The sequence below is a fragment of the Lepisma saccharinum genome, chromosome 16 (genome assembly GCF_977018435.1).
Source record: "Lepisma saccharinum chromosome 16, izLepSacc3.1, whole genome shotgun sequence".
NCBI lineage: Eukaryota > Metazoa > Arthropoda > Insecta > Zygentoma > Lepismatidae > Lepisma > Lepisma saccharinum.
Genome location: NC_139244.1, coordinates 18,958,892 through 18,983,394, shown reverse-complemented (window position 1 = coordinate 18,983,394; position 24,503 = coordinate 18,958,892). Strand labels below are relative to the sequence as shown.

The following is a 24,503-nucleotide window of genomic DNA, read 5'->3' as shown; positions in this document are numbered from 1 at the left end:
CCCTCAACAGTGGAAAGAATCCATAATTGTTCCTGTGTTTAAAAAAGGTGATAAAATGAACTGCAGTAATTACCGTGGAATTTCTCTACTCTCAACAACATACAAAATATTGTCTAACATTCTTTTAACAAGACTAACCCCATATGCTAATGAAATCATAGGTGATTATCAATGTGGATTTAAACGTAACCGATCAACTACAGATCAAATTTTTCACATCAGACAGACACTTGAAAAAAAGTGGGAATATAATCAAAACGTCCATCAGCTATTCATTGATTTCAAAAAAGCATATGATTCGGTCAAAAGAGATAAATTATATAATATATTAGTAGAGTTTGGAATACCTAAGAAGCTTGTTAGTATGATAAAAATATGCACCAGTGAAACAGAAAGTAAAATTCGTGTGGGTAATAATATGTCTGACAAATTTACAATTCATGATGGGTTAAAACAAGGAGATGCATTATCTCCATTGCTATTTAATTTTGCTTTAGAATATGCTGTAAGGAAGGTAAAAGAAACTAAAGAAGAACTAAAATTAAATGGTGTGACTCAGTTGTTAGCATATGCAGATGATGTAGACTTACTGGGGGATGATGTGAATACAATTAAGAATAATGCGAAAATATTTTTCAAAACTGCTAAAGAGATAGGTTTGGAAGTTAACAAAGAGAAAACTAAATATATGCTTACAGGCCGAAACCAAGTGTTAGGTAATAATCAAAATCTAATTATTGATAACAACTCGTTTGAACCAGTTTCCAAATTCAAATACTTAGGAGTAATATTAACAAATGAAAATTATATTAAAGAGGAAATAAAAAGTAGGCTTAATTCAGGAAATGCATGTTACTTCTCTCTTCATAAACTTTTGTCTTCTCGTTTAATATCTAAGAAACTAAAAGTTAAAATATACAAAACAGTAATTTTGCCTGTAGTATTATATGGGTGTGAAACTTGGTCCCTTACATTGAAAGAGGAACATAAATTGAGAGTATTTGAAAATAAGATTCTTAGGAAAATCTTTGGACCTAAAAGGGATGAGGAGACAGGTGAGTGGAGAAGGTTACATAATTTAGAAGTACATAATTTGTACTCATGTCCAGATATTATTAGAATAATTAAATCAAGGAGACTTAGGTGGGCAGGCCATGTGGCACGAATGGGAGAGGAAAGAGGAGTTTACAGGATTCTTGTTGGGAAACCAGATGGTAAGAGACCTGTAGGAAGGCCAAGACGAAGATGGAGGGACAACGTTGAGATGGACCTAAGGGAAGTCGGTAGGGATGGAAAAGAGTATATAGATCTTGCTCAAGATAGGGACAGATGGAAGGCCTGTGTTGCTGCAGCCATGAACCTTCGGGTTTGAGAAGGCTAGAGAGTTAGTTAGTTAGTTATAAGACAGTTAATCTATTTGATATCAAACTGAAGATTCTGCTCTATTATCAGTACTTAGAACAGTAGTAGAACCTTCAAATTTAATAAAAAACACTTTAAAAGGTTGGAAAACCCTTTTAAGTAGAAATCAACGAATAGTTCAATAGAATCGTATCACTACATTCACTGCAATACTTCACTTGTTTTATGAACACAATGAAAAAGAAGAATATGTCTATAATGTTTACTTAGGTATACTCTGTCCCAGGAGTCTGTGGAGCAAGCCAGCGAAAACAGTCGACTAATGAACGAGTGAAAAGGAAAGAGAAACACGACTGCAGCCATAGGGCTACTTGCTCCACTCTGATATGCGAGAAGCTATTTTCAAGCTCATCCACCAACTCCAAGTTTGGATGAAATTGGAAGATAATAGCTATCTGTATTGTTCAGCACTCTCACTGCCATTATTAAACTCACTTCTTTATTCTATATTACTTTTCACAACGATAATTTTTTTTTCCGTTGTAGTATACTTTCGTATACACCAGCTGCACAAAATTAGTAAGTTACAATACATACGTACTGACAATTACTCCATAGCAGAAAAAAGTCTGTTGAAAGATTCAAAAGCATTAGGAAAGTCAATAACGTTCCAAGCCCCAATAAAGATTGACGTCATCAGTAGTTGTAATTATGTATTGCAAATCAAGAGAGGACGTCCTGATACAATGTAAATAGAACTTAATTCATTTGAGGTAAATTATGGTTTATTTATTAAGTTCTTTGTATAAAAATGTATGATTAATGTTGCATTTTACAACGATTTTGTGCCAATAAATTCCATACGAATTCGTTGGTTAAATTTAAAGTAAAACCTTAAATAGTATTATAATGAAAATTGTCTGTTGTTGTGTAAAGTTTTTAATATCCACATATTACAAACATTACATAAACTGAAAATTTGACGTAAATATCCATAGTTAAATTTTCGGCCATCAGAGGCCCTTGTCCTCGATAGCTCTACCGGTGCTGCCTCTAGCGGCAGACTCGGTACAAGCGGGCTGGGCGTAAAACCTCGGCAGTGCTTCAGAGTCGCTCCTATCGACGGGAACGGAACGGCAACAACCTTTTGGCTCGACTTAGCCGGCGAGAGACGTACCTAGCATGCTGCCTTGGTGGACGGAAGCCTTCCTTGTGTGTCACTCGTGAAATGGGCCACGACTAAGAGAATAAGGACAATAATCGGAGTGCTGCATTGCATGGCTATAGAGGCTGAACGCTGTTGGTTTAGGTACGTAAATACTCTCTGCTGTGCTATAGTGACTTAACAACATCGTGCCAACGTTCCACGTCGCCCCTTTTATCACGCATAAGGTGCCGTAAAAAAAAATACTCTTATTCCCCTTCCCCCTTGTTCGTGTCGCCCTTTTGGGGTACAGTGAATGCACTAACTGAACTAAGAAAAACTATTGACCAAATTAGTGAGAACTGAATTGCATAACTTTTGCTTGATCATGGATTCAAAATACTATTCCGGATACTAAAGATTTATTGCGCGCGTAAATGATCTCTTAACAAGTGAACTCCCTTTTGAGTAGACGAACGTATTAACTGCATTTTTGTCGATCTTGTAATGTAATTCTTCGACCCACGTTTGACGTTTTGGTCTGATGGTCCAACTATTTTGGTTAAAGTTCGTTGCCTATAAAAAGAAAATCTGCGAACCTTCCACCCCTCCATTAACTAATTCGGGACTATTGTTCCATTCACACCTTTCCATTTTAAATGGTAGCATTAAAAGTCGGGAGAATTGGGATGATATTAATGAATGGGAAAAACGACTAAAGCAAAGTAAATTAACGTGACAATATAAGTGAAGACTTGCAGTGTATTTAACACGTCTGGAAGATAGTTGAGAAGTATGGTCTAATTGTCTAATGCTTATTGTTTAATTGGATCAGGTTAAAGACACGTACGCGTACTTGTTACGTATTGTTATGGTGCTTGATTAACTGTTATAAATTTAATTGTACACGCAGGCCGTGTTAGGAATTTTGACGTGGACGCACGTCCTCTTTGTGAACTTGCAATTTGTCTAATACCGACTTTGTTAATGTTGGACTCTTTTATGAGTTGTTTGATGTTTACGAAATCTACGATAATTGAGTAATGTATTTTCGTTGTTGATAATTGACGAACATGAGTTGCAGTTTTACCTTGCCTTGAATCTATAGTAAGTAGTCTATACATATATATACGTAAAATACACGTTACGAGGTAATTAAAATTTGAAATTAAAAGTACCATTTGGTAATCGTAGACATATACAATAAGGAGAGTGAATAATATTGGAATTTATGAGGACAAACTAACGTAATGGAGAAAGCACAGTGTGTTATTCATTGCTGGACCCTTTGACTTTATACGTACATTTATATATATATTGTGTGTATATTTCTTACAGGGCTTTGTCTTGCGCTTCTCGTCGATTTTGCCTGTTGACTCCTGCATTGTCGTGCGAGAAGTGCGACACAAAATTGTAATTTGTGATATATAGCGTGGGTCTTCAACCTTATCTTGAAGTTGCGATTGCCGCGCAGCCGCTTCCAGATTAAATATCGCGAGCAATCACAACTTGACCCCACTATACCATTACAGTTGTTAAATATACTCCAGCTGCGTGATGCAGGTAGAGACATTGATCATATAAACTTCGTTGTGAAACAGAAAAAGCATTAAGTTATTTGTTAAATCAACATTCACAAGTTTCACAAAATATTCCATACTTTAGAGGAAAGCTAGGCGGGTAATTTGGAACAGCAGTCAAATATTGGACACTCTCAGATACATTGGATCCTTCCTATAGCATGTGCAATTCATAGCTGTTCATTTAACAGGAATAAATACAAAAGCAAACTTGTTACGGTTCAAAGAGACAAAAATTGCCAGCCTTCTGAATCTCTATCACTTGTTGAACCACTGCGAAGCTACTCGGTGACGTAGTCGTAACTGAAATTGCATTCTGTTGCCATAGCAACAAGTCTATGAATGACGTCGCAGCTAAATGGTGACAGGTGAATGATTATGAGCTCATTGATCTGTCTCGCTTGCAGTTTCCAACATAATGAATGCTCGACAGCACGAAAAAGCGTGAACTTGTATATTTCATGAACGTCTAATATTGGTAACCAAAATAAGGAGAGGGACTATGGGACTTGATCCCTCCTCAAATTGTCCCTGTCATTAAAAAATATATACCTATCGCTAGTTATACTCATCACATGAGCTCAAATGGAAAATTTCGATTCTTAGTGATATTTCAGACCGAAGCGAAAAGCGACAAGAAACACGTTTCGCTTGGAAAGCAACCATCAGAAATAAATGCAACCTTCGGAACCGAAGTGACACGACAAGCTCCATGTGCCGCTTGTTGCTTGCGTGTCACTCGGAGTGGGTCTTTTTGGCCATGCCATTACGTTGCTTTTGTCTGTAGTTCGCGCATGCGTGGTGAATTTTCTTTTTTGCTTTATATTGAAGGGCGCTTGCCGCGGTATGAAATTCCCGTGTCGTTTGTCGCTTCTGTCTGAAAACTCCCTTTAACGCATGAAAATTTTACTGAAAGGAATATCACCTTAAATATATATTAAAAGAAATCTTAAAAATTATCAAACCTCGTGTGTACGTGTGCGTGCGCGTGTGTGTGTTATTAAAGTTTTCAGGTATTTATTTAAAAATGTTACTAGGAAAACAGTAAATCTTTTGTTCTCTGATTTTGATATGAATCTCCATTGTGAAAAGGCAGAGGGGTCATACTAATATACTAATAATCCTGCTCTCTTTTACAAGATATAGTGCATGTGCAGTGAATGCTTTTCTACAGTCTAGATAGGATGCTTGTCGCTTGTATCAACACGACAGTTCACTAATATTTCTTTTAAAGTAGCTCCTCAACCCTTCTCACAATCTTGCCCAACGCAGAAATTTTTGGATTCCGACCGAGTAACTAATCAGGGACCTCACTGACATGTTCTCCATTCTCTGTCTCTTTAATTTAAATATCTTAAAATATATGTCACTTATCTTCACTACTCTTATAATTACTAACACTAAGTGATCATTAAGTGATCTTGTTTAATTAAACAGAAACTAATGAAACATAGCATATGTGTAACATATGCAATAACGTATTCGTTAAATTCTAACAAGTTTCGTTGAACCATTTTTCGCAAATGTTTGCAACCTGTTTCAGTTCACCATTAAATGTTTTCAAAAAAAGTAAAAATCTCGTGAAAACTTACCAGGTACCATTGGAATGGAAAATAGGGATCAGTGGGGTCCTCTTGCGGTCGAAGTTTAACCAAATTTTCAACCTTCAATGGTTTATAGCCTCTCTTCACTCGTTTAAATCCCAGTTGCTGAATGGCCGTTTGGACCTGTGAAATAAGATAGAAAAATTTAATACAACACTGTGTCTAAAAATTAAACAGTTTGGCAGTGGCGGCGATTGGGTTTCAAAAACTGGGGGGGGGGGGGGTGCAAGGACAGTTTACTTTCCGTTGATTGATAAATTTTAGCATACTGCAGGGACAAAAGTGGCAAAAAGTGGGTGTGCAACGTCCCCCCTTGCCCCCCCCTAATTGCCGCCACTGCAGATTAGACATGTGAAACAAAACAGAACAACACTAACTCAGGCTCTGTCCGAAAGTTACAAAGTACAGACTGGAAGTATGGTCTTGGCGGAAGTGACGCCACCTAGTACAGTTCGAAAGCGCCAAGAACAGAAGGACGCAAGTGCACAGCACGCAGTGCAGATGGTTGCTGACTAGGTCACGTGATATCCGCACTCGTTGTTCATTTGTTTAAAATCACGGAGGTAGAAAACCAGCGACGCAGGTAGATAGATATACGTTATTGGCCAGCAAGTTGTTGGTTATAGTTCTTCTAATGTGTGGAAATGTATGTGTACAAACATTTGAAAATGCTCTGTGATTTCTATGGTGAAAAATAAGTGTTTAAAACGCGAGGAAAACAACGAGTACTCAGTTTTATCTACTGACCGTATTTGGCGCTGCAGTCGAATTTCAATTCGAAAGACGTGTACTTCTAGTCCACGACTTGAAGACCGAGATCATACTCGGAGGATGCCCGCTTCAAGTACGGCCTTGCACCTTTCGGACACGTGCCTCAAAATGATACCAGCGGTTCGCGGACTACAGTTTACTAATACATTAAATACTTATAGTTGGGTTTCATGTAACGTCATGATGCGCACAGCCGCCATGTTTGCGGCCAATTTTATTTGCGTTTGCGAGGAAATATCCACCACGTAGCGTTCGTTACATCTGCACGAACTGCACGTTTGTTTTCAATCACGAATCTCTGTGTTAGCATCTCCCGTCCGCCCGATTGAATTCCGTATGCTTACAAGAACTTGCCTCAATCATGGCTGCTCGAATCCACAATGCAACAGTTTGTGACGTAGGTGAAACAAACTTATGGGTTAGTTGTAAACAAGAGCTATTTTCGTGCAATGATATTTCACGACAATGTTTTGGAAATAAGATAAACTTGATCATTTTATGAAAATTCAGTTATGATTGTAAATATTTGTTGATTGGTCTATCTTGTACCCTCTAGTGTGTATGTACAGTAGCTTTAAAAGGATAGTGGTAAATCGAAAAGTCCTTGCGCCTAATTTTTTTCTAGATTGTTATAAGTGTTATTGCAAAAGCGAGATATACGAGCGATGCAGTAGGCTTTTCTTGGAACGGCCCTATTGTAACTTCCGATTCCTTCCACGGCACGGCGCTGTTATCAGTTGGCAAAGATGGCCGGAGTCCTCAGGAAGTCCACGTCATATGAGCAGCGAAGTGTTATTCGTTTTTTATGGTGCAAAGGACAAACAGCCACAGATATCCACAGGGAAATGGAGACAAGTGTATGGGGACAAGTGTTTATCAGTGCAAGGTGCGCAGTGGTGGTGCAAGGAGTTTGAAAATGGACGGGAAAGTGTGGAGGACAATGAGCGATCGAGCCAACATAGTTCCTTGCTGGCACCGGACATTGACACTGAACTTGGCATTTCCTATGGTAGTGTTTACGACAATGTTCACGATTGAAGAAGTTCCTGGCAGGACAGAGGTTCACGAACGACACCGAAGTGCAGAACGTTGCACGTCGTTGGTTCCGTGATCAGCCGGCCACCTTCTATGCGACAGGCATTGCGAAATTTGTGGTACGGCGGAACAAGTGCCTCAACAAGTGTGGTGATTATGTGGAAAATAGCAAAATGTACGTAAAAGATTGTGTATATCTTGTTTTTCTTTTATGGTTTGTAATCTGGCAATAAATACTTAGGCGCAAAGACTTTTTGATTTGCCCTCGTATTTCTTGATCATCAGGGACAGATCCTTAATACATATTCAGCATGCTCGCGTTGAGATCAGAACAAATTACATGAGCAGTTTTGAATTAGAATAACTTTTGATTGGTGTAATTGTGTAATTTCTTATCTATTTTTTATAGCGTTGAAATATTTAGTACGAATAAATGTAATTCAATACTTGGTTTGTAGAGTACTCCATGGAGCTACTTTCGCTCGCTCGAACTCTCCCATCCTCAAGCGTAAGTGGTAGGATAGACTAAACTACATTGTGGCATGGAGATGATGACAATGTTAACTTAAGTTTCAAGTTTCACTTCACGATCCATATATGAGGGAGGGCCAACTACCACAGACATAAAAATGGTTATACGTGTACTACTGGGCTTCGAGTGTATACCGCTCGTTTTGCCTGTTCGCTCGAGCGAAGAAGCTCTCAATTCCATACGCTACCTAGCGTCGTCCGTGCGAACTATTTGGCGCCCGTACGGAATCCTCTCGCTGCAGAATTCTATACTCTGTCCCGGCTATCTCTGGAGCGAACGAAAGGAAACAAGTCTCTGCGCAAGTAGTGATGCGAGACGGCTGCATCAATCAACACGTGAGAGGGAGCGGGATTGCATGGAGGGGAAAGTGACTGCAGTTACCAGCCTTCGCAGCAGCGTGTACTGCATCGCTCTGCCCACTCGATTCCTCCCCTTCTCTGTCGGTATGCGCGGCCTTGCTCCACAGATTCCGGGGACAGAGTATAACGGTTTGCTTGATTGTACAAGTTGGTAAAGTAGCCACAGGCTAAACATTTAGGTGTTTACATAATTAAATGATATACAGTAAATACCGATCGCATTTCCATTAGACAAGATTCAGTAGTCCTTTTCCTTGCAAGAGCTCCTACAAGAAATGCTTGTCATATTTCGCATACATGCTCACTAAGTTTGGTAAATTTAAGATACTGTGTGAGTATGAGGAATGTTGTGACATTCTCCAAACTCTTGAGATGGCAATATTGATATTTCAGTTTGAAAAACTTGGTCTTTTTTTTAAGCCAGCAGTGCGACAAGTTGCTCAAGATCTCTGGGGAATTTTGCGTCAGATGTTGGCGGAGGCAGCTGCTCGGTAACTCAACACTACACAAGCTTCTTGTGCAAGTTGGAAGGAATCTAAAACTTTGTTTCTGAAGTGAGAAAGGAATTCCTCTCAGTCTTCGTCACAGTGGAGGATCGTCCAAGGTGAAACGCATTGTTCCAAGTTTTAGAGACTTTGGTGGAATACAGCAATGATAATTAAATAACTTTATGATGAAACAGGGCACGTACAGGCCGGTTGGAAGTAAAGTTCCTCTACCCAAGAATCCTATGGGGCCAGTTTGAAGGAACGGGTTGCTGGGAAACTCGTTGCAGAAGATATGGTGACCATTGGGAAGCGAATGCTGACGAAAAATATTGTTTAAATTTTTCACCACCAGGTGGAAATTTGGCGCTTAGAATGAAAGTCCTCCTACTCAGAGCCCTAAGGAGCCCTTTCGAAGCAACGTATTGCGATGAACGTTGGTATAGATGCTATGGAGACCATGGGGAAGCGAATGCTGACGAAAAATAGTTCAAAATTTCACCACCAATGGAAATCTGGCGTTGAGGATTAAAGTTCTCCTACTCAGAGCCCCCAGGAGCCCTTTCGAAGAGACGGATTGCATTGAAACATGGTACAGAGAATGTAACCATGAAAACGCAAATTCTGACGGAAAAAAATAGTTCAAATTTTCACCACCAGGTGGAAAAGTGGCGCTTAAAATTAAAGTACTTGCATAATTGATTCCAATCTGTGACAATCTAATCAACCGAACCCGGAACAATTACAATGGGCCTGGACAAAGCAAACTATTGTAGGTGGCAGCACCCCTCTTGTGTTCCCACGCTTTTGATGGGCAGTTGTTCTTCCATTTAAATACATGGGGAATTTGATGCTGAACGTTCTGCTATTACATTAAATTGTAAGTTTAATTTCATCTTAACCTCAGAAATTATATCGGGACATGATAATCAGTGCTGTGAAACTAAGGATTTTAATAAGACGGTCGTCAACAACAGAAAATATATCGGAACTCAAAAAAGCCTTAATATTTGCACAGCACTTGTTTACGTCAGTTGCAATCTTCACAATTTAAGTTCTTTATTCTTATGAATCTGGTAAAAAATAATACATAATAATTCCACGCGACTGTACTTTTATTTTTATAGTTGTTATTAATAATTGACTCCTTTTTTTACGTGAGATCATACTTTTCTTCATGGCTAGTAGCTAAATATGGTTCTCTATTTTATACATACACATTTATCGAGAAGAATAGTTATAAAAAAATATTTTATGTTCTGTTTCATGTCTCACAACCTCTAGGGCTTTCTCATTTATAGGAATTATAATTTTAAAATTGTTGTAACCCAAAATAAAATGGACGAGAACACGGGTGGCAAATGTCTGCTTAATGCAAAGAAAACATATGTTAATATTACGTTACTGGATAGGGCATAGTGTATAATAATAAATATCATACGCTTACTCAGTTAATTCATTTTTCTTTGTAAATTGGGTAGTTTCTCCGATTCCTACTCCCGACGTTGAATTGCACATACTCGCAAGTCGCAACAAGAGGAAACATAAAAGCGTAGTGTAAATATTTAAATGTTTGTATTATAGACCTATGGCAGCTACGGACGACCAAAAATTACGTCAATCTTAGTGTTCTTCGTGCATAAACATACTATATCTAGCCCGTCTGAGCTACCATCCGTTTCGCTTTAATATATTAATTCTTACGTTCAAGAGAATGTGATTTTTCGGAAACTTATGACTTGCTACATAATCTTAAGGAAAAACTAAATATACTGACCAAGGCAGTAATTTATTTTATTAAAAACATAAACTAAACGTAACGTTTCAACCTTCTAGCAAGGTCTTCTTCAGACTCTGTATCAAGTACAAAAGTAACAAGATACAAAAACAGGGTATTATATATACACAAACATTACTCCCTCCAGACTATTTAGAAAGTTGTTTGTAACTTTCTAGCAGGTGACTTGCACTTGCCAACTTTACTTTCACCTAAAAGGCTAAACACAATTGCTTCCATATAGAATGTGGTTGGACTTTTAATCTCAGAAGAAGTGTGCAGCAGGGGTATTCTGCCACAAAAGAAGTGATGTAAGTGAGGTGACAAAAATAAATTTTATAAAGAATATGGAGGACAGAATCAAGAAAATATGCATGAAAGAATGTGAAAAAGAAGGCAAAATAAATAGCCTATGGAAACAGCTGGAAAAGAATGGCTATGAGAAGCAGGATAGACTGGACATAAACAGAAGAAGGAAGAAAACGGGCAGGGAAGAATTGGAAGAGAAAGAAAAAGAGAGAAGGTTTGGAATAAGGAGTATGGGGAAGACCAGAGAAAAGATATGCAGAGTGCTTAGGAAAGCGGGAATTAAAACTTACAGGAAGGGAGGGAGAAGCATCTTAGGAATAGCGATGAATGCAAACAAGAAAAAGGAAAACAGAGAAGAGGAAGAGGAAGGGATTATCTACGAAGTGAAATGTAAAGAATGTCAGAGTGTGTACATAGGAGAAACGAAAAAGAGGCTGAAAGACAGGTTGAAACAACATAGGGATGATGTACGACTTAAGAGAGAGAGAAATGCAATATTTAAACACACGAGAGAAACAGGACATGACATAGAGTGGGATGAGGCTAAGCAGATAGGAAGAGAGAAGAGAATGCTAGTGAGAAAATGGAAGGAAGCCAAGGAAATAGAGAAGAAAGGTGAAGAAGACACAATGAACTGGAATGGGGAACTGAAGTTAAACAAAGAATGGAAGAAGATGTTAGAAAGAGTGGAAAGGACAAGAGAGAAAGAGGAGAGGAGAAGGAAGAAAAATGAAGGGAAAAGAGCGTGAGATTAAAAGTCCAACCACATTCTATATGAAAGTAATTGTGTTTAGCCTTTTAGGTGAAAGTAAAGTTGGCAAGTGAAAGTCACCTGCTAGAAAGTTACAAACAACTTTCTAAATAGTCTGGAGGGAGTAATGTTTGTGTATATATAATACCCTGTTTTTGTATCTTGTTACTTTTGTACTTGATACACAGTCTGAAGAAGACCTTGCTAGAAGGTTGAAACGTTACGTTTAGTTTATGTTTTTAATAAAATAAATTACTGCCTTGGTCAGCATATTTAGTTTTTCATAATCATGGAAACAAGGCTTAATGGTTTATAATCTTAAGGGTTTGCTAAACACATTTTTGTTATCGATTTACACCAGAAATTCTTACCTTCGTTGAAAATAACTTTTGATTAGCCATCCTATCGCGCTTCAATGTAAAGCTTAGGTTAACCAGATGACGAATGAAATTCTTTAGGGATACAACACGGGGCGCGCCTCTAGCGGAAAAGTTTGGCAATGACCTACCCCATTAGAGAAACGCTGACCAAAGTCAACAGGATATAAACGTTGATAGGGTCAAATAATAAGAGAGTTGGATTTAGCGAGAGGTGATGAAAAATTAGTGAAAGGAACTGTTAAAAAGTCAACCGCAGCTCATTGTATTGTGCTTATCTAAGTAAGTATAGTGGAATTAGAATTCAGTGAACGTTTTAAGTGAAGTGGCTTTAATAAACCTTGTACAGTGACAAGAACTAACTAAATCTCCAGCCTTCTAAATCCGAAGGTTCAGGGCTGCAGCAACACAGGCCTTCCTTTTCCATCCCTACCAATTTCCTTTAGGTCCATCTCAACATTATCCCTCCATCTTCGTCTTGGCCTTCCTGCCGGTCTCTTACCATCAGGTTTCCCAACAAGAATCCTGTAAACTCTTCTCTCCTCTCCCATTCGTGCCACATGGCCTGCCCACCTAAGTCTTCTGGATTTAATCATTCTAATAATATCTGGACATGAATGCAAATGATGACAGGAGAGTCCCATAACTCTACCGTACGGGATGATTGGGTAACTACCGTGACGTAGTAATCCCGTGTCGCCCACCAAAAAGAATGCCACAAACATTGTTGAATTTTCAGTTTCAATACTAGAAATCAAAGAACATTTAATTTCCCTGAGTCCTCCACGTATTAAAACTTTCTTGCAAAATGAACTTATTATTTTAGTATTTTTTCATTCAAATTTTATTTCCATGGATTTTCAAGGTTTTCCGGTATATCTAGATCAGAGGAAGCCCTGTTTTAAAAGGTTATCAAATATAGGTTACTTCCAGCTGTTAATTTTCGGCATTATGTAGTCCACCGATTCACGATATTAATCAGATTATACTTGGGTCTAAAGAACTGAGAAATCAGGCCTTTCCGCTGTACTTGTTACATTAATAAAGAAATAACTAGGTTATAAACAAGGTTGGAAACACTGCACTTACACCTGGAGTAGGAAACACTGAGTTTGTTGCCCCACCCTTTCCACCACATTCGAACAAGCCCAATTGAGAAATCAATTTACACAGATCCTATGCCAGACAGTCCTAAGCTTCAGGATGCTCAAGAAAGACTTTTAAGTTATCAAGTTTTTGTTTGTTGGGCGAGAGGAAGGAGAATCGTTAGGATCAAAAGATGTAATTTATTACATGACGATAACGGAGGGGAGGGGGATGCTTCGGAAAGTTTGCACACGCTATCTCGTGCATTACTTCAAAGTCTTCGACCGACAAATTATTTCCCAGCGGAGTGAATTCCGTTTCCAATAACTTTGAGCTTCTTTTCTTTTCTTTCGAGCTGCGGTTGAACTTTCTTTTACGTGCAATTAAACTTTCTTCAAACAGAAAAGAACGAAGCTCTTGTTCCTGCATCTCTTTTGCTAATGACGTGTCTTTTCCAGATGAAAAATGGGTTGAATTAGTTACCTTCCTTCGCCGTTTGGCTCAATCGAAAAACATTAACGATTGTGAAGTGCTTCTCAGTGGATATTGGCCAAGGGAATTCTAATGTTTCTAAGCTTTTAGAACAGAAGGTCACTCTCATCCACAGAGGTCCTATTATGCTTTATCGGAACGACTGAAGATGACCGGACCCCTCTCCGATTTTCTTCATATTTGGCATACTCACTAATTGAGGCCTACTAATCACGAATCTGAAGTTAAAAGTTGTCGGAAACGTCTAGAAATTGCAAAATAAGCGAAAATAAGGCGTTAGTTTTCGGAATGGAAGCCGTCGATTTGCGCGAAATTTTGTGTCTCACAAGCAAATATATATACGAGGGACATTCCGAAAGTAAGTTTCGTCATTTTTTTTCTCAGGGAAGCTGTATTACAAAATGAGAAAACACATTGCCATAACAAAAGACAATCTTTCCTGAATTCACGACTGGAGGAGCGAGAGCAGAGGAGCGATGGCGCATGCGCAGAGTGCCGACGACTAGAGATAACCAGCAGACCAACGTGGCCGAGCTCATCGAGTGCAAACCAGTATGGCAGAAAGACGTGTGCTGGAAACGTGGTCACAAATGGAAGTGCGGCACACTATTGCCAACACAACTAAGCAATCTGTAGTCCGCCATTCGACGCAAAAGATCAGGGCTCTTGAGTCGAGGGGTTTTGTTCTTGGATGAAAATGCAAGACCCCCATACAGCAAGGGTCACTGCAGAACACATTCGTTGTCTGGGATGGGAGAGATTGAATCACCCGGCCTACAGTCCAGATCTTGCCCCATCAGACTTCCACCTTTTTCCTGCGTTGAAATCATCAATATCGGGACGTCACTTCGGAAGCAATGAAGAGATGCAACAGGCTGTGAAGAACTTCCTTAAATCGCTGGGCACAGATTTTTACCAAGAAGGTTTCTTGAAATTGATTTAACGGTACGACAAATGTATCAATGTCGGTGGCGACTATGTGGAAAAATAGCCAAATGATTGTTATGACATTGTATTCTTCTGTTTGTAATAAAGCATCCCTGTGAAAAAAATGACGAAACTTACTTTCAGAACGTCCCTCGTATATTCCTGATACTACCACGACACCAAATTTTAACTATGTTTGCTTAACCTAACCGAAACTAACCTAACCACACGTCAATGGTTCGTGGGGCTAGCGTCTATGGTTCGCAATTACTTTGCTATTTCTAGACGTTTCCGACAGATTTTAAATTCAGATTCGTCATTAGCAGGCCTCAATTAGTAAGTATGCCAAATATGAAGAAAATCGGAGAGGGGTCCGGTCATCTTAAGTCATATCTGCTTTATCATAACAATTTCTGCTTACTAGAACCTAAGTTCCCAATAATATTTTGCATACATTTTGTAAACATCAAACTGTACCTTCCAATAATAAATCAAAACAATTTTGTAGTGCGGTGTTGTTTCGCACGATAATAATTTTCGTGTTTGTTCGCACGGTTACTTATCTCATCGCAATCAGGGTGTTGTTTCGCACGGCTGCACCAGGCGAACAGAAAGCACAGAGGAATTAAAGATTAATGGAATGAACACCTGTTGTTTGTGGAATGAACACCTGTTGTTTGTTTGGTAGTGACGACTGTATAAAGAGGCATGCTGGCGTCCTGCTTGGTTATTCTGCTTTGAGAAGGAATTATGAGAAGTTCTCGTCCTTGCAATGGAGATTATAAAATCCAAGAGGGGCAGTCCTGTCTTACTGTTTGAGGGATACCAGTACAACCTGCAAGAAAGTATGGGTACGTATAATTTTTTTATTATTATTATTGTTGATCTTATGTTTTAAAGAAATGAACTTGGCATTAATGTTTTCGTTCTTTGCAGTTGTGCATAGACAGAAGAAAGACGAGTTGCCCAGGTAGACTAAAGACGGAAAATGAAATCCCCACCTTGGAGAGAGATCACGACTGCATTCCAGATGTGGCAGCTTGTAAGATAAGAAAACGACTTGCGAACTGCAAAAAGAGAGCGCGGGAAGAAATATTAACACCGGTATCAACCATTTTTAAGGAGGAAATGGCTGTGGCCGTTAACCAGGGACTTGACTTAGTGGCCACCGTTCCAGTATACAGTAACCGCAAAGGAGGTTTTAACGCTGTCAGGAGGAAAACCCTTGACCAAGAAACACCTACCCCGGCCAATGTATCTTTCCCTTCCGATGTTCTACGTTTCCAAGATGAAACCTCGTTTTTGCAGTTTGACAAAGTGGAAGGAGAGAAACGATTATTAATGTTTCGGATACGAGGGTATGGCGGCCGCACTACGGGGAAGCGTTTCTAGACGGAACATTTAAAAGTTGTTGCAAGCACTTTTCGCAGTTGTACACAATACACGCAGATCTTGGAAGCACAGTTGTTCCTGTGTTGTACGCATTGCTCCCGAACAAAACCCAGAGCACCTACAGTCAACTGTTTTCTTTTATGAAAGCCTGGCGTGGTGGGTACCAGCCAAAGGTGATCAAGGTTGATTTCGAACAAGCAGCTACAAACTAGCTACAAATTACATTCCCCGATGCCCAGGTGTCAGGATGTAACTACCACTTCGGCCAGAGTATCTGGCGAAAAGATCAGAGCCTAGGTCTCTCCGAGGCACACAAAAATAACGAAGACATGCGCCGCCATATCAGGATGTGTTTATCTCCGTCGTTGATACCTAGGGAAAGTATTAGTGATAGATGGCTGATCGTTATGAAAGATTGTCCAACGGGAGAGAAAATTGAACTGTTTAACGATTACTTTGCACAACAATGGCTAGAAAACCCAAACATTCCGTTAGAGACATGGAACTGCTACGGTCAGAGACACAGAACCAACAATGCTGTCGAGGATTGGCACCACAAATTAAACTCAACAATATCCAGGAGTTCTCCGCACATATTTTCGCTTGTAAAGGCACTCAAGGATGACGCTGCAGCGGCTTTCAATTGTTTCAGAAGAATTGAGATTGAAGGTAATCATCACAAAAAAGGAAAAGGTCAAAACTTGACGCCAGGATAAAATCTATCCAGGAAAATCTGGTAAGGAGCGGTGATCTTAAAACCTGTTTGAGAAGATTGTGCTACGTGCAAAAGTTATGTTAGTGTTTCCTATAAGATTTGTTCTTCTTGGAACAATACATTGGAAAGAAAATATAAATAGATCTGTTTTTAACATTCAATTTTGTTATTTATTTCTCTAAGTTATTATCCTTTCCAAATTGAATAACAGTATTCATTAATGCTTTGAATCAAAGGGCTTATTAGTGTCTTTATTTTGTTTTCGTTTGTGGTTATTTTGATTTTCATTCGATTAATCTTTAATTCCTCTATGCTTTCTGTTCGCCTGGTGCAGCCCTGCGAAACAACACCCTGATTGCGATGAGATAAGAAACCGTGCGAACAAACACGAAATCAAAGTCGTGCGAAACAACACCCTGATTGCGATGAGATAAGAAACCGTGCGAACAAACACGAAATCAAAGTCGTGCGAAACAATACCCTGATTGCGATGAGATAAGAAACCGTGCGAAGAAACACGAAATCAAAGTCGTGCGAAACAACATCCTGATTGTGATGAGATGGGAAACCGTGCGAACAAACACGAAATCAAAGTCGTGCGAAACAATACCCTGATTGCGATGAGATAAGAAACCGTGCGAAGAAACACGAAATCAAAGTCGTGCGAAACAACATCCTGATTGTGATGAGATGGGAAACCGTGCGAACAAACACGAAATCAAAGTCGTGCGAAACAACATGCAATCATTTTTGTACACTACAAACTGTACCCTCCAAAAATAATTTACAGAGATTTTTATGCACTACACACTCTGCCCTTAATAATTCACAGTAATTCTTTATTCACGAAAAACTAAATCCAGATAACAATTTGCAATTGTTCGTTTGAGTTTTAAGTCCACTTATGCACATATGTGCTACTCGGGACTGCACCTACAGTTTAAAGTGGGATCCGAACCACTATATTCCTCTATCGGGTATTGAACCCAGGAACTCTTGATTACAAGGCGACAACGATTCCACTACACCATCAAGTAAGGGGGGGACGAATTCACAATTGTTGTGCACTACAGGCAAGGCACCCAATAATAATTGAAAGCATACATCCGTCATGGCTCTGTAAAATATTTCATGCAATAAATAATAATTAATCATCGTCATTGACCTTAAAGCGAAGTTAAATGACGATAAATACAAATACAAGTCAGTTGTTTGATGAGAGTTGCGTCGCTCATTGGATTCGTGTCAAGCTGCACTGCCCACACATATGTGAGTCCACAAGGGAAGTGATTCTGCATGCTTATTATTTCCCAGACGAGTGGGATCGGAAATCGAACAGTCGTGGGTGTGTGCGAGCGTCGGTAACATCTTTACGGGCAGCTTTTTATTTTTTTTGACCACGCGGCATCGCTGCTAACTTGTTTAATTACTTGCTCTGCCGATTTGGCGCTGCAGGAGGAAATGACGTGGACCCGTTTTGGCTCGCGGGGGAAGGACGAAAAATTAATTTCCGTTACTGGTCCGGCATTGTTTGTCGGAAAGTCCAGAGACTTCCACTTAACAAAGGGGAAAAAAATGGTACCCGGTGCCAAAGGTTGAATGGCGAATTTTTCCACCAAAATTGCTTTGCGAAACCTTGCTGTGTACATGGACGTCCAAAGGGGTGGGGGGGGGGGGGGCAAGGGAGGCCCTTCTCAGCCTAAAAGTATATATCCCAAAAAAAAAAAATTGTTTGACATGTCCTTTCCTCTTGTACAAATGATTATTGTTCTTTCCTAATTACCTTTCTCCTTGTACAAATGTTTATTGTTATTTTTTAATCCCTTTAACTTGATTTCTGTGTTTAGTCAATATTTAAACCTATCACTGATGATGTCACAGTATAGTGACTCACCTTTATGTACATATCTTGTGTGTCTGGCTTGGAGTCTTAATGAGTGTCAAGCTGGATTGTAAGGTACTGTTATATCTTCCAAATTCCAATGGAACTACGAACATAAGTATTTTAATTTTGCTAAGAAGTAAAGTATACTTCATTTCCTTTGTGAAAACTTGACTGATTTTATTTGACCAACGAACGAACAGAGATATTACCCATAGCCTGAGAGGCATCAAGTGAATGCTGAGAGTCTTCATGTGATCATCTTTTCTTGGTGTTTTTGTTAAACCATGTTCTTTTGACTAATAGAACGTGATAAATTTTAGTCACAGTAATTTATGCCGCTTTAAGTGCCTTCTAGGAGTATGGTAACTTTAAATTGAAGGAGCGTTTTTTGAGGGGATAACAATATTATGGGGAGAAATATGCCTCGCTCGCTGCCCCCACCCTTGGGAAAAAAATACCTTGTTTTCCCCTCCCTGAAAAAAAAATCCTCCAGACTCCAGGTGTTGAAAGGTTGAAGGCGAAGGGTAAAGATTCTAAAATCGTATAACTTACACGTTTCCCATTCACGTTGTACAAAGCAGCATAGAGAGGTTTTATTCGCGCGCCTCTGGTAGTATCTTTTGGAATATTACCTTCTAAAAGGGACTGAGGTACAGTGATTCCATTAAGAAAATAATTCAGTTTCACTTAATAAATTGAAAAAATAACCACGTTACATTAACTTCGTTGAAAAGTAACTTACTATTTGTAAAACGTGGACTCTATGGAGCACCCATATGTTAGCATCACTTCCACGTAGTACACCCTGCAGTTTGCAGGGTAACGAAGCTCTGCGTCTGGACCTGCAGACTTGTACTCTGTAGGACTGTGCCGTTTGGTCCATATATATTTGTGATTGTTCATTCATCCATCTCATGATATCACTATTCATCCTCATCTTCTGTATTAGCTTAAAAGTGACAGAAATGCAAAGCGAAATACATTATTTAATCAATCTGTGTAAAATTAACTACGCAGTGCTATAGTCCCGAAACTTTCATAAGGGTATACGCTAAGTTTCGTGGTACTTTAAATAGGGGTTTGCATTATGTTTCCAATAAATATACGACTGAAATCAATAACTTCTATAAAATATGTTATTGTGATAATGATGATATTTACCTATGTTTATCATAAAATCGGTTTTGAGAAGGTATTTTTCATTAAAAAAAATATAAAACAAATATTATAATTATTGAATTTAAACATAAAATCTACAGCAATCGAAAGTAAAAGGTATATTTTGAAGCAGAAGATACACGCTTTTCAGTAAGGTTAACCAAAGGTTACACCGCCGTATACCCTTGACTACAGCCTGGTACTAACTAAAGTTTATTTCGTTGAAAAAGTAAATGCATTTGTACAGAAAAGTCTCTTATCGAAGACTTATACTAGCTATTTCTTGAGACAAAGATCCTGATGGTAACACTGTTAAGCCTTGTTCCCATGTTAATAAAACATTAAAACGCTGACCAAAGCAAACTTTTATAGTATAAAAAATATACAAAAAAAGTAACGTTTCCAGCCTCTAACAGGGTCTTCTCCAGACGAAAGTTCGCAATAAATTGAACAATTTAGATCAATGTATTGTGAAGTGAAGAAGACCCTGTTATAGGGTGGAAACGTTACGTTTTTATATATATTTTTTACACTATAAAAGTTTGCTTTGGTCAGCGTTTTAATGTTTTATAAAGATCATAGGACTAGACTCAATTCCCTTATTTCAGTAAAAACTAACACCGGTGGTCATGTATAATAAACTTTTTCGAGCAGGCCTCATCTCCAGGAAGCTATTAACTCGGGGCAAGTCCCGGCACTTAGCGACCTGTTGGGTGAGATGAGTCAAGGCAAAAAGATAATAAACCTTTTCCTACTCCCACAAAAATAGGCAATAGTTAGGCTGCAGAGTTCCAATGAACTAATCGATCTCTTACTACGCACTGTGAATGTGTTGCTGAGTCAATGCTGTGCTCAGAACTAACAATTATTATTACTATATGTGAGTAAAGAATAAGACAGCTTGTCTCCTGTTTTTAAAAATTTGTCTCCCAATGCTCAGCTTATACGTACAAAAATAAACTGTCCTTGTGCGTTTTATCCAGTGATGTGCGTCTACGCGTAAACAACGATAGTCTACATTCTACACGTAGACTATTTTATACACGTAGATTACGTAATCTATGTAAACAACATAACGAAAGGTGATAACTTAGCAAAGGGCGCCGTGGAATAGAAATAAAATTATATCGCGTATCAATTGCTGATGTGTGAGGAGAACTTTTCATACTCTTTCTTCCAAATTCGAACAATTTCTCACCTAGGAAGAAACCTAATATAGGAAATATTCTAGTATTTTATGGGGAAAAGACCACTCTTGCCTCATGACTGCCATCTGTTGTTCTTTTTTGCATACTATTTATCTTCCTCCATAGTTGATAATAGAAGAGAAGAGAAATTTTGTTGTAAATAGGATTCTTTTAATTTCGTTAGGAACCAATACAGTTGAAAATGTCACTTTCCTTTCTTGAAACCCTTGAAAATTAATTTTAATGCACTTTAGATTGTCTACGTAGTCTATGTAAACTACAACACAATGTAATCTACGCGTAGATTATACGTGTAGACAACGCATGTAGACGTAAACTTATAGTCTACGGCACATCACTGGTTTTATCGCACGAGATAATAATTTACATTCTCTCAAAAACGAACAGTTTTGATTAGATTTGTAATTCAACGGCCTCTAGGTATATTCAGTACAATATCCAATGAAATCTCCGCATTTAATGTGGCATTGCATAAACGCGATATGGATTTCACATCATGATCAAAATCCAACAGAAAAAAACTAATTTAGCTTTATCAACGGAATGGTAGAAATGCATGCGGTAAACCGGAATACAGGAAATTAACGATATGGGAAAAAATATCGCCCACGGAGATCGGTGCAGAAGTAGAGAAAAAACATAAGGGGAGGGGGTTGAAACGTAACGTTCATTTCAGCTGACAAATGAAGACGGGACCGCGCTTCAATTTAGCGGGTGAACCGAATAGTGAAATTGGAAAGATTGGAAAATTTCGGACTGTCAAACACATTCCGTTCGCCTGACTGCGTTCGATACGACGAAAGCAGATATTTTTTCTTCGGCAGAACGAGAAACAACTTCGGGGTAAGCGAATCTTGTTAGTTGTGAACCATAGGTACCCATCCCCCTCCCCCCCATTGATCATATCGTCACTCATCCTCATCGTTGCGATTAACCAAACCTGGCAGAGAAGCGACGGTAAATGACGAAAATACTTCTGGAGAATTTCAGACATTCATAGTTTCCAAGGACACTTTTTGGTCAATTGTTGTGTGTCGCGACCAGATCGAGTTCACTAACGTCGCGTTATCTGATAGGTTTAGCAGTTCATCAAATTTTGTGTTCATAGCCCTTGTAGTTTCTGAGATAGCAACGCGGAGTGAACGTGTAGATAACCGTTAACGCATAGCTACGATGACCATTTTGGAAACGTGAATTTCCTCGCAATTTTCCAGAGAATAACGCAGACAGACAGACAGACGGACTAAAAATTTACAAGTGCGATGAACGTGTAGTTGACCGTATATATCTCACAGACCTCTTAAATTCCCCCATCTCTAGCACATTTTAATGTTCGCCGATGATTTCAAGATTATGAGAGAAATAAAACAGCCATCAGACATGCGACTTCTCCAAAATGACATAAATAGATTCTCTGAATGGTGCAAGCGATGGAAACTGTCCACAAACAAACCCTTCGAAATGCTCTTACATAACAATTGCATTGAAGCAAAACATTCTTGAAGGTAATTATACACTCACCGACATCACTCTAGCAAAAGAAGCACAACACCGAGATCTAGGTATCCTCATAGATTCTAAACTAACTTTCGATAATCACATATCAACCATCACAGAAAAGGCAATGCGTATGCTAGGCTTACTTTACAGATTCACCGAAATCAATAACCCGAAATCACTTTCTATTTACTTCAAAACATTTGTATCCCCCATTCTAGAATACTGTTCACCCATCTGGAACATGGCTGCCCCTTCTCATACCTCAAAGATCGACAATGTTCTCAGCTTTTACCTCTCCATCGTTCGATATAGAGTGCCGGCCCTGAGACACCTACCTAAGAGAGATCTGCTTGTAAACTTAAACATAAATACTCCAGAATCACGTAAATACGTTGCAGATATGAAATTACTACGTAAGATCATTACTGGAGACGTAAGATGCAGCATCCCACTCCACGAACTCTCTCTCAGAGTGCCTAAACACAAAACACGGAGCAAGGAAACTTTCCACACTGCAACTCCAAGACTCTCACTCATTCAACGTTCACTATTTCATAGGCTACCAAATCAGTTCAATGTCATCTCAAACCAAAGCGACATATTCAGTTCATATCCATCTTTTATCACCAACATAGAAAAAATTGTATATAAGTAATGCTTTTGTGAAACACATCTGTTTACCTTGGAACTGTCTTGACTTGTACATGTTTATATTTATATTTTGTTTATTTTATTTTATCTTGTTTCGTGTTTTCATTTTAACACTAGTGTACTGTTTTACTGTTGTTTCTTTCGGGTTTAAAATGGCTTCTGTTGTACTGAAAATTTCAATAAATAAATATATTTCCCGTTAATTCATAGCTACGGTAACCATTAAAGAAACTTAAATTTTCCAATTTTTCCAGAGATGAATGCGGACAGTCGAACTAAAAATGTACATCTACAGTGAACGTGTAGCTGATCTTATTTTTCCGGTTAAGCCATTGTTACGGTAAAACACATAAACTTCCCCATCATTTTTCCATAGATGAGCGCGGTCTGGAAAACCCAATGATGGACATAAGCGAGTTAGGGAACTTGGTCAGTGGAGTGAATGGGGAAGAGTGGACAGGGCATTAAAGCAGAGGAGACGCGAGAACACAGACTCTAGCCACTAACTGCTTCAAGCAGGGGAACCCCCGGCAGGAGACCAACCCCTCCCCCTGCCTCTCCCTCTTACGACCTCCCCAACTTCAAATGCAATTAAAGCGGAGTGTGTTAGCCAGCGATACCAACCCTAGCATAATGATACTAAATCTAGTACGATTTGAGCTTCCTCGGCACCTAGCACCCTGTGTTTGCGTGATTTGTAAACTTCCTTCTCTGGGAGGGAGAAATTCACTTCAAAGGACGACAATTTGAGAAATTAAAATAAAAACCAGTGTTCGATACCCGGTAGAGGCACGTAGTGGTTCGGATTCACTTCAAACTGTAGATCCAGTCCCGATTAGCCTCACTGTGCATAAAGTGGACTTAAAACACCAACTCAATCAAACGGTCCATTGACAGGCTTTCCCAACCACACCCGCTTCTCTTCATCTTTAATTCCCTCCAGTTTACCTCGCGAGGAACAATTCATGGCAAGAAATCGGTAGAAAGCTGTTGGGTGCAAATAAAACAAATGTTCCACTTTGTAGTGGACGAATCATCTCAGACTTTATCTATACCCTACAGCTCTGCGTAACTAGTGACGCGAGACGGCTCCACCAATGAACACGCGAGAGGAAACGGTATTGTTTGAAGAGGGGGAAATCGACTGCAGTTACCAGCCTTCGAGTAGCGTGTAATGCTTCGCTCTGCCCACTCGATCCCTCCCCTTATCTGCCGCTACGCGTGGCCTTGCTCCAGATATAGATGGAACAGAGTATGGTTCTATGTTGAACTCATCTCAGAAAGTAGACGCATAACTTAAAATTGCAATCATCCAAAAATAATTACACTAATGAATTATTATTACAATTATCAATAATAGTCATAATTCATTATTATTATGTAGATCCTAGCACAATTTATCA

General features: G+C 39.0%; 1 protein-coding gene across 1 annotated transcript in view; it reads right to left on the bottom strand.

The window, feature by feature from the left end:
- Window positions 1–24,503, bottom strand: part of amon (prohormone processing protease amontillado) — a 322,809-nt gene that overhangs the window by 148,008 nt on the left and 150,298 nt on the right. The window contains exon 3 of the mRNA XM_083137814.1: window positions 5,679–5,813. Coding sequence (XP_082993940.1) covers window positions 5,679–5,813 — 135 coding nt within the window. The remainder of the gene's footprint in view (window positions 1–5,678; window positions 5,814–24,503) is intronic.